General features: G+C 46.9%; 1 protein-coding gene across 1 annotated transcript in view; it reads right to left on the bottom strand.

The window, feature by feature from the left end:
• LOC105561050 overlaps positions 1 to 11,185 on the bottom strand; it is a 46,673-nt gene extending 35,488 nt beyond the window's left edge. The window contains exon 1 of the mRNA XM_012010696.1: positions 11,005 to 11,185. Coding sequence (XP_011866086.1) covers positions 11,005 to 11,107 — 103 coding nt within the window. The 5' untranslated portion in view covers positions 11,108 to 11,185. The remainder of the gene's footprint in view (positions 1 to 11,004) is intronic.
• Between the last annotated feature and the right edge of the window lie 840 nt (positions 11,186 to 12,025).

Below are 12,025 nucleotides of genomic sequence, written 5' to 3'. Positions count from 1 at the left end.
GCGTACGGGCGACGGGCTTTATTCGGGATTTCCTGAAGTCTCGCGCGGGGGTGGCTCGACCCGTGCATGTGGAGAAACGCGAACGCGAGCTGGGCGCGCATACGTACACGCGCGCGCCCCCCGGCCCGCGCGCGTGTATGCGCGCGCGATAGTATCGGTGCTCCAGCGGCGCTTGGGAGTACCTAATCTCGCGCTTCCTAATGGTAAACCGGGGGTGCTTGCAGGGTTGCTTAGGCGCCCGGCGCGCTCTCCCGAACCGAGTATATTACACTTACTACTGCAGAAGTGATACCGAGCCAATGGGCAAACACAAGTAAATCAAGATTGCCAGTGATTTGTGGCGGCCGGAGTGCCCCGGTGAGTTCGGGCCGTGAGTTTCGTCGCACCCTGATACCGGAAACGGCCGTTTCGACCACCAGATAAAGGTGTTTCTACGAGAAACGACGACGCCAACAACAACGTCGTCGACGGTAACGACGTCGGCGATGACGATGACGACGATAATGACGATGACGACCGTCGCCGATAACGTTGGCAAGCGCGGTACTTGCTGTGCTGGCGTTAGGCATATCGGATTTTAAAATACACACTTCACCGCGTCACGATGGTAGACGTGCAAATGTACGGCAATTGTTTTTTGGCAAGATCGTTTGTTAATTGCACGAGTAGCTCTCGCTAGAGGACTTCTAGATACGTTTCGATCGGGTAGATAGACTACGATACAATGACGACGACAACATGATGTGAAATTTTTATCAATACGTTTGGTATTCTTGGGACGTTTAACACGAAATCAACTTCATGTAACCAGTTGGAGCCTCAGAAAAGTCTATTCTTATATAATATGACTTTTCTTAACATTTCGCTAAACCAGATTACGAAGGAAAGCATTTTGAAATCCCAATTAGAATTCGATATGTGATTCGTTGTGATAATATTTAACAATAATCTCCGTGACATCCGACACTTTCCCTAGATTTAATCGAAAACTAATTCGGACGTAATCACTCATAAATATCTTTCCTAAAGCTTAAATGTTTTCGAGATGGACGACTTAGCTATTCCCCTATGAATAAAAAGGTTCATCTAAGAACGATTTATCCGACGGCATCCGATGCGCCCTTTCTTTCATCTGGATGCAAGTCTAAAAGTTCGACGAGGAGACGCGCGTACGTGCAACAGGTGGCCCATAAAGCGTGCACGTCCGTTTATCAAGGACGAACGAGTGCATTCGTATTGACTGATGGGTGTTAAGGTCCATTGTAACGGTGATGTGATCTGTACGTATCAGCCCTAAACTTGAGCGACAGGAGTGGCGATTACTCGCGCTGTTTCTCACATGATGAAGTCTCATGAAATCGGCCGACTCGTAACGGCACGTTCTTGTACGTCACTCGTACGCTACATTCCAGTAGTACAGTCAACAATATTTTCGCTGTAGCTGACGTGTAACTTGAAACATTAATACGCTCAATATTAAATCACGTCATAATTTATTAAGTCGCGTCTGCGTTATCAAGGATTCTAGCGTAAAATGCAGAGTTTCAGTCTTGCGTTTGATTACGCTAGTTGTCAAAAACTGATATAATTTGACATTTACATTTTATTCACATGCCGAAGACAAGTATTGGTAATTTGTCACGCTATTAGTATGTAAACAACGTTAGCTACATTAAGTTGCAAACCTACGTGAAGATAAATAATTATACTCAACGATAGTTAGCACACAGGATTTCTATCTAACGCAAGTTTCCTCGCAAAATCGTAAGAAAAATCTTGGGCACGAGTGCTGAGATATCACAGCGTGGAAAGTGCCACAAAAGAGGTATTGTCGTCGAAATATCTCGCGGCGACGGAGCTGCGGAGATCGCAGATCGTACGGTCGCGCGCGGCTGGCCGCCGGCAGGACGGGGAAAACTTTTATTAGCGAAGTGTCTCATTAGGTGGATTTCGTACCGGCGTTTGGGGGGGGGAGGGGAAAGCTCTGGATGCGCCTTAAGGAACGGGGGAGGTAGGGGAGGGGGGCGCGAAACCCGGAGGATACACCTCGGCGAATTCGCAGACAAGGTGGGCCCGCTGAGGCTCTGCATCACGGCCCCTCGCGGCTTGCCCCACGACGATAGTAAAAACTTTTACAGTCCTTATAATTATGGGTAATTCGCGGTAATTAACGAGGCTGGACGGAGTCACGCCGGCAATTTTCTGAGTAATATTTCTGCGACGATAATATCGCGCCTCCCTGCACCGCCGCCGCGCCGCGCCGCGGCGTTACCGCCCTCGCGGTCGCCCTCGCCCTCGTCCTCGCCCCACGCCCGTCGCTCCCCGCCGCGAGTATCAGGATTAAGAGTCCTGCCGCCGCGTTCTTCGGGGATTTCCCGATCGAAGAGGACGTCGCTCGAACGGAAGTTTCCCCTCTGTGCCGATGAAAACTGCGGACGGCGGCGCGCGCTAAATTTTCCAGGACGAAAGTTACCTGCCCGCCCGACCCCCGCGCGAAATCATATTCCTTGTCGCTGGGATTGTAAACGTCAAAGAGCGAGGTGATTTAACATAACATAAACCTTAATCTTGTGAGTAAATTACGCACGCGCGTCGTAATAATTACAATGAAATCAAATTACGTTTTCTCATCTCCTCTTTATCATATATTCGTGACTCAATTCAATTTACATCCCGTGAGAAAAATCCCGCGCTCTTCTGGGATTTCTAATTGTTATTTAATGTAAAATGACCCGCGTGACGCACAGACGTAGCGAATTAAAAGCAAATGACGGTTAAAAGCCGGCGCGGTTAAGAGCCTCCCGCCTCTTCCGTTCTTCGTAATCAAATCTGACTGCCGGCCAATAATGCGGATTAATGCGAAAATCGTCCGACGATTCGCCGATTTCGAGACTACTTACGCCGCTCCTTAACGATCCGGGCCGATCCTCCGTGTCGCGTTACCGCGACGATCGTATAAAAGGAAGCGAAGGGGAGCGTCGTCGTGCTCTCTTTGCGCCGGGCATCGCGCAGTAAAGATCCCCCGAAACATATCCCCGCGTCGTATACGTTCGCCGGTAAACCGAGGCATAAGCGCACCGCGCCGGGATACACGCAGCCGCAATGAATGCAAGTACCAGGCTAATTTCTAATAAATATAAAGGGAGTCTCTCTCTTTCTCGCTCTCTTTCCTCCCTTTCCTCTTCCGCTCTTGCCGTGCCCGCGCCGCATCTCCGTTGCATGAGGACTAGATATCACTCCGGCGGTGCATGCTTCGTACCGAGATTACCCGAGATATTCAAATAAATTCTCTCTCCTTCCAGTCGGTCCCCCCTTCCCCCCTCCCCCCCGACGCGTCCCGTTTTCCCCGCGCGTCCTATCCCCCTGCCCCCGTTTTCCTCCGTTCCCTCCTCCGTGGAGCAACTCGAATGCGCGAGTACGCTCGGCAGATTTGCGAGGGACTTCGGGGAACTCTGTGGACGCACGAGCGGCAATCTGCAAGGATCTCCTCTTCGAATTTATTTTATCGTTTCTGCTGGGAATGACGTTCCGTAACGAGACATAAATTCGCAAAGTCGGGGTAAACAGGGCCGTACGTAATGCGACCGCGCCGGTTCTTCCGCGAGCACGACGTCCGCACGAGTTTACAGTCTCAGCGACAAATCGGTAAAAGGCGTACACGTGTATATACGGGCCTCAATTTATGCCTTTCCTCTACTCTGTTACAGCAGTGCTCCTTAGAGCGCTTTTAATGCCTACTTATGCCGACATCTTTTAATTAATTCCGCCGCATCCCATTACCTTTATCTACCGTCTTCTTTATTTTTCGGCTGCAGTTTTGTTTCAGCTTCGCGGATGATTCAAATCGGCAAGTGATTACAATATATTTCACCGAACCCAGAAAATTTCAGGAAATATTGAAAGTAGATGTACCATAAAAGAATTCAAGTGTCGCATGAGAAATGTCTCTCTCATTTAAGTAAACTAAGACCACATACTTTTCCTTAGATTGTTAGGGGAAAAAACCAGATTGTAAATGAAATTAGTTAATGCACGTAATTAATTTGTTAGAAGAGATTCGTGGATGTGTAGTAAAAGAGGTAAAATATTGAACTTTCATTTGGACGATTCCAGGCAGGGCGGGTGCAGAGGATTTTCCTTGCCTTTTCATGAGATGTGAGTCTCGGTCTGGTAATTCGATCATTCGTATTCCCTGGCCAACCCCGGGTCTTCTCGACATCGGGCGATTGCGATTTCGTAACAGTTGCGACAACGATTCGCCACGATGTTGTACGGCCAGAAGAGATTTCAGTGAAACCTATTTTTGTCGGGATGAGAGAAGAGTTTGATAAGCGACTTACGTAACACACTAATATCGTAATCGCTGCTATAGATTTGTGACACTAATTCGGCGGTCCAATCACTCGATATCGTTGAATTTGAATTAGCGTATTTAATTCATAATAAAATATTAAAAAGTAGAATGTACGTGTGCATACGTGCGTGTTCAATTCAGAAGAATTAATTGAAATCAACCTTCGGAACTAATGTACGGGTATTTCGAGACAAAAGGTGAAGAGGTTTCGGAATCTCCGGAGGGAATAGATTTCGAGAAAACGGAAGCAGACGCCCCTTTCTTCTAAAGGGGCTCGAAGGGTGCTCGAATATAGCTGATAATATGGCAGTTTGTATTCTTTGATCGAACCGCGCGTCGAGTGACAACTCTTTGCACGCTGTACGTTAGGCTTGCCTTCGAAATATGTATATAATTATGAAAAGAATCGAATCCCTTTTTCGCTACACTTAATTTGCAAAAGACGACATATGTGCATTTTTGCTAGAAAAATAAAATTGAACGACAATACGATACAATAGTCGAACTTAGTGACACAATAAATATTTATTTAACTATGAAACGGATATTTAGCAATTATCGCTAAATGCTGATGAATTATCTAACTGTCTAGAGAATACGGTTTATTTTATTTCACGATCAATTGGCAGATCGTCTGCTTCAGTATGGATAAAAAAAAAGAACACGAGAAACGTTGGCTTCATCGCGTCTCTCAAGAACGCGAGATCACAATAGACGGGCTTTTGACCTAAGATCGTAAGACGAAGACGAGGACGGGGACGGTAATTCGATCGTTCGTATTCCCGGAGATCGGTCGACGTGCGCCCTCGCGCAACAACAGTTTCCATCGGACAGTTGACGATGTGTCGCGGCGGTTCGCCACCCACGTCCTCGTTTCCACCCCCGCCGCCCACCACAAAGCGGGCACATACACTGACGGTTGGCCGCTTGCACGGTGAGCTGAACTCAGCCCCCGTGGGGGTTGGCTGGTACCCTCTCTCTCTCTCTTCCTCGTTCTGCTCGTTCGTTCCTTCTCCCCGTCTCTCCCTCTCCCTTTCTCTCTCTCTCTCTCTCTCTTACTCCCACGCGCGCGGTTCGCCTAGATATGGGGTGACCAGAGGGGTTTGGAGGAACGGGGGATGGTGCTGCCGCTGCCGCTCGGTATAAGCCAGTGCGCGTCAATAACCGTCCATCAGATGTAATAGCTCCCCGAGACACATCGGTTGCATTTAAATGGCTGCTTAGCCGACTCTGTCTCGACGCCGACGTGGATCTATGGAATTCCATCAAGCTCCACGGGATCCCTTATCGTCCTAACCGGGTCGTCGCGTCTCGGTCCAAGCACCCCCCAGACCCAAACCTCTCTCCCCCCCCGCCGCCTACTCCCCTCTCGCCCACCCGCTTGCTACTGCGATTTTCTTTGCTGTTCCTAAGGAGCGCGCGCGTTCGCGGTTACTTTCTTTCTCCCGAGACGCGAAGCACGGGGGGTGGGTGGGAGAAGAGGGGAAGAGTCGTTCTACCATTCTGCTTGCGCTCGTTTCTTCCGAACTAGAGGTTCCTTTGTCGAACCACTGGACATTCCGAGGGAAGGAAATTTGATCGACATCCTGCCTCTGACACGGTTCCTCTCGTACTACTCGTTTCTCGAGAGAGCAACCATTTGTATGAATCGGCGAGACGGAGCGCTCGTAATTTTCTTTGACGTTTTTAAATAACAGTTTGAATCTTTAATAAAAGAATACAAAGCGAATAGATGTATAGAGGAAATCTGAAGATTTTCGTCACCGGTTAAAATTGGATAACACGTTTAAATTCAAAGTACTTGTGATTATATAAAAATATATGATACTTTCATTTTACCTTTAGATTTTAATTTTACCTTTAGATGTAATTATCTGATATTACATTAAAAGACTCTGTAATGTTGTTCAAATATGTTGGATTTTTATCATCTTTTCTTAAAAAAAAAATTGCTCTTGAGAACATTATCGTTTCATGTTTAATTGGATTTCTAAAAAACGGACTTAAAAATTCTATACAGCTCTAATTTTAGTTTCCGCTCGCAGAACTCGCTGAGATACGATTATACACGTCATGCAAACATTCGCGATAATTTTAATGAAATGTAATCAAATGTTAATCGCTATTATATTTTCTTCGCGGGTGCAATTAGGGGCTCGAGGAACTAACTCAGAAGTTGCACCACCTTGCAGTTTACTTTTAATTCTTCGTATCCTCCTAGCGAGGCGTGACAACGAGCGCCCTTGAGTTCCGGTGGTCGCTTTTTCCTCGAGATCGAAGAGTCACGAAGCAGACGGTTGGAGTCAGGGTAACAACCGACGGCACGGGTTAAACCCGCTGACTGCGAGGTTCCTTGATTGGCTCCATCCGCAGACCTACGTGCTCGTCACAACAGTTCATTTCGGGGGCGCGTCCCTGCGCCCCAGCTTTCTGCGTCACCCTCGTCCCGAAATATCGGAATTTCCAAGTGAAACGCTGCCTCTCTCTCTCTCTCTCTCTCCTCCCTTCGTTTCTCGCGCGCCCTGAGGGTTTAAACTGCTAAATGGCTTCCTAACGCGGAAATGATCGGTGTTGTTGAGTTCATTATCGTTCGTTGAGCTTGAATACGTGATCGGGGGTTTTGCACGTGATTATTTATCACATTTCCCTTGAACAAATACGGCAAAACTTTTCATACGCAAAACAAAATTATAAAATTTTATAAAGAGAGTCGAGATCGTATTTGTTCATGATGTCCATTTCAAAAATTTAATTTTACATTTTCGTGCGCAAGTGGTTAATGCGGATTTTAATATCTCATATTATATTGCGTTTTACATGTCATTTAAAAAATGTTAAATTTATAAATCTGATATTTTTAATATCGATGGTGTTGAACTTTGCTCATTTTCATTAACGAAGATATTAATCACGAACTTTATTCATGGAAGCATTTTTCACAAAGTATAGGTTAAAAAAATGCGTTGGTAAAAATATACTTTCCTTTAACCAGGGAGAGAGAAAGACTTCATTTTTCTTAACTAATTTGAACTTGAATTTTTTAGATTAATACTGTAGGATTTAAATAAAATTCGAAGCTCAAAGTGTTAAAAAAATAAAGAAACGAGAGTAAATATAATTTTTTAACTATAGATTTGCATATTGTCCGCTTAAGCGAGAAGGTGCACGGTTCATTATGAACCACGCTGTGTGCGGTGTGCAAAAAGGATTTACAATCGGTATGATCTTTATATGAGCGATATGAGATTATCCTGGTGAGATTCGCGCGACAATTTACGACGACATCGTTACGCGCGAAAGCAAGGGGACGTTACATCCAATCCTGTTCGAATTCACGGGGGAGGCTCTCGCAAGGACGGGCCGAGCGTTTGCAATCCATGGAACTTGCTGGCCGCACCGGGCGTGAACTCGTTCATCTGGACGACACCCGCGAAACCGGGCGACTACTTTCGCGTTATTGCTCAATGTATAATAATTTGGGGGCAGCCCAGCGACGGACACCGTCCGCCTGCCCTCGCGCCGCGGCGAACTTAATCCCTCGCGAGGGGGGGGGGGAGGGGGTGCAGCGGGCGTGAGAAGGGGGAGAGGGAGAGAGAGAGAGAGAGGATGGTTAGCTGTGCCCGTTTTACCCGCGGCATCGCTCTCTGCGGAGGGTCGTCGAGGTGGCGGCGCTCGGGGGACAGAAGTGCGCGGAGGGAGGGTGGCTACAGGCAAAAGGATCTGCATGGCGGCTCCACCGCGTCGCAAATCACTTAAACTGCGGCTGGAGCTACGCGAGGGCGAGCTCGACTCCGGGAAGCGGGAGGCGGACGGGCGGGAGGGGGAGGGGGGGATCGGTTGGATAGTCGAGGATGCAGGAGACGAGGGAGGGCGTGGGTGGAAGAGGTGTAGGAGGAGGGTGATTATAAGACCGCTCGGGGTTGCTGGCTAGCGAGGTAGTACCATCCGTTATGACTATAAATCTAAGATAACAATAACGTCCCCCGCGCCTCCACGCATCCCCTTCGCTCTTTCTCGCTCGCGCCCCCCAGCCCGCCGGTCTATCTTTCTCCTCTTTACATCCGCCGCCCCCGCGCAACTGTACCTACCCTCGCGTTCGCGTTCGCTCTGACCCCTTTGCTTCTCCTCTCTCGTTTGTCCGGCGGGCATTAATGCCCGCCTGCGCCGAGCTGCTCGCCGGCCATTCGACGCACGTGTCCTGGCCGCTCGCTCGTGCACCACACACGCGTCATCGTATCGACATTAACGCCACGACATGTTCACCGTTACGTCCGCGAACGCGACGACAGAGACGAGAGTTCGTAGAGGGACGGAGCTCGGCCTGATCGCGATTAGGAGAGTTCCTTTTGCGGAGTGTCGCAGCCGCCGAGATGAGAGCGAGCGTGGACTTACGGCGCAACGTCAACTTGCCGTAAACGACGTTGCGCGCGAAATGCAATACGATGCGCAGTCGTAGAAATGATTACATCTACACGCTCCTGCTGTAATCAGGCAGAATTATTCCCTATATCTGCAGAACGTCTCCTCAATAATTGAATTGAAACTCTTTCTTTTTTCATCATTGATGAAAAATTGAATTGAAACGTTAAAGTATGATAAAACGTGATACGCGGCATCCTGTGTATACATAAATCACTATGTTGGAACAAAAAGAATATAATGCGAGATATAGCCACAGCAAAGCTTTTAAGCTGTTTCGCTCTTCGACAAATATCGATGATACAGTATGTCACAACTTGTTTAATAAATTATGAATGTTACGAAACAGTATGACAACAGCAGTTCTCTGAGTGACGTAAATACTAATAATAATAATGATGATAATGTGGATATTATATCAACTCAAAGGGGTATCAATGCGTTTGGATCGACATCGAAACGGGAGCAAAGCGAAATAATGCTTCAGGTGACGCATTAATTTTACGGTTTATTATAAGATACGTTATTATTATCGGGTCCACCGCGCTCTCGTGAATTTGTGACAAATCACAACCGGCCGTAACTTAACTCGCGTTTCGATGCAGACCGTTAGGAAGCCAATCTTTATCGCATTAGGAAGGACTATGTATCACGCATATGTTTTCGGCCGAATTAAACTCGTTTGTACTGATGCACGCACTGTGCCTAGCCATTTGCGCAGCGCACCTGCAAATTTATTGATATTAGAGGCAATGAGCGCTACAGCTGGTGCTGACCGGGACCGAACGCGGGCTAAAGCATTATTTCGATAAACACCGGGAAGAAGCACAACCCATATTGTATCACTGACGCAATAAATAAAAGATAATGTAAACTTCGTAGCGCAAACTCGAATATAAGTACGAACGATAGCTGCGGCTGGCACAATCGCGTTTCAAGCTATTTATCGGAGTTATTTTATATCGAAACGTAAAAACTCTGCCGAAGAAACAAAACGGTTTTAAATATCTGTGTGTAGGTACGTACTTTCTTATATCTCCGCATGTAAATTTTACGTACGTTTTGTAATTTGGATATTATCTTTTTAAACGTATTCCTTTCGCGTGGCAGACAAACACGTCGAAGAGTACCGCTAGACATGCGTTTATAAGAATTCAAAGGGTTAACTCGTATTTGCTAAATCGACACAAGAATTTAAGCTATTCAATTACTTATTCGCAGATCCGCTTTCGCAATTGTGCGCCTTATTTGCCGAATCTCTCTTTCTCTCTCCAACGACAAAGAAGTACGGAACGATATTTCGCCGCTTGAGTTCGCACATCGCGATAACGCCGCTGATTTAACGTTTACGTCGACAACGCTTTTAATTGGGCTTATTGCCGTAAACAGCGTGCGCGTTAATGAAAAGTACCACGGCGCGGCATTACTATTCGGTACATTAAGTCGCCAAATGAAATTCACAATCGATGACCGCGCTGGACCGTCGGCGAAAGAGTAATAATGCATCGCGATAAATATGTATACGAGTTTATCGTAATAATGAGTTCACTGATTCCTGGCACAGAGGGAGAGGGACACAGAGGTAGGCGGGATTGGCCGTGCAGGACGGCGCGTCGGGTGGCCCGAGGGAGGGCGGCGGAGGCGACGGGGGCGGCGGTCGAAGTTGGGTTATTTTATTGGGAATTTTGGCGAGTCGTCGCTCGAATTTGCGAATCGCGCCTGTTCGATAGCTTTCAAAGGTAAATTAATATCGCGCCATGAACACGTGCCCATCCGATGCACTGATGAGCTTAATGAGAACGGAAGTAAAGAGCCGTGGATAAATGTTACTTTGATCAGGCACTAATTGGGCTTGCGGGCTAAACTCTAATTGTCCGTGAGCTCAAAAGGCAACGGGCGGAGGATATTTCGACGAATTGATTTTGGCAGAAATAATTTCGCGCGATTCTCGCGCACTGGCCGCCGTTTGTGCCGCCGTTTGCCGAGACACAGAGGTTAATCCGAGGGACGGACAAAACGCACTGGGTGCAACGTGTCCGTCCTGCAATAAGGAAAATGTAGGAATGAAGAGCCGTTTGGGTACATCTGCTGCTGCGTCGTCCATCACGTCCGCTCTACCAGGGCCAGCTAATACACGTATAATTACTCCTTTCTAAGATTTATTTTAATTAGCCCCTATATCTTCTCTAACGACCAACGCTCTGATTTAGCACAAACTGTTTCATCCCTACCTAACGGCGTGGTGTAACGTCTCCGGCGGCCTGAAACCCTTTTACGACTCCAATCCCCTTTTAGTCCGCTAAACCGGCGGTCTTGTTGTGTATCGAGCGACATGTTAAAAACTGGGGCGATACGCTCGATCGCAAGGTCGAGATAAGTCCGAGTATCGCTGCGATAAAACGATAAACGTGGAGATGCTCGTAAATACGATCGCCTTCTGACTCTTCGTTAATTACCCGCAGCACGCTAAAGCAATATATCACGAGCGTTAACTCATTGCACGGGAGCTAACATAAATGTCAACTTTTCTATTCCAAAGTTATGATCCAATTATATTTCACCATTTAAAACGTTCCAATGTCACGAAAGTTTCAGGTGAGCCAATTGGGTCAGGTGAGAATCTGTGCGCACTTTTTCACGCGTAACCGTTAACATTCAGATAAACTCTATCCCACACACATATGTACATTTATCAATGTACATCTCTTTTTATTATTACAACAATTTAAAAAACAATTTAGTTTTTTTTTTTTTTTCAAATATCACTAAAACTCAGAAAAATATTCCAAATCTTGTAGATACAAGTACGAGAAATTGACTCTTCTCATTCTTTTTAATAAAGTTTTACTAACAATAAGATGTGACGCACATTTACTTGTGAAAACTTTTGAGCGCTATCGCGCACTTGCGTCATATTTTCATTTCGACTCTCTGAAATTAAGACAATTTATTGTTTCTTCTTTTTTAAATATGGCCCTCCAGGGACAATTGTAACAGTTAACGATTTAACAGACGCTAACGCCGCACTGATAAACTCAGTCGATTAACGGTGTCGGTTATTCCGCGACGGTGTGTGCGACGCGGTGCGCGATCGGTGTTCCTAAGGGTAGCACTAAATCAGCCTCTGACGTCCCGGCCCGGTCTTAGCTCGGTTTTCGCCGGTAATATTGTTATCATTAGTGATTAGGAGCGGCCGTCGGCGGTGAGGGTGCGAGTTAACCAAGAAGACGGAGAAGCGTGGATCGGGCGAGG

The sequence above is a fragment of the Vollenhovia emeryi genome, unplaced genomic scaffold (assembly GCF_000949405.1).
Source record: "Vollenhovia emeryi isolate VEMERY1.0 unplaced genomic scaffold, V.emery_V1.0 DF939213.1, whole genome shotgun sequence".
NCBI lineage: Eukaryota > Metazoa > Arthropoda > Insecta > Hymenoptera > Formicidae > Vollenhovia > Vollenhovia emeryi.
The sequence above is the reverse complement of the archived record's forward strand: the minus strand, read 5'-3'. Positions and strand labels throughout refer to the sequence as shown.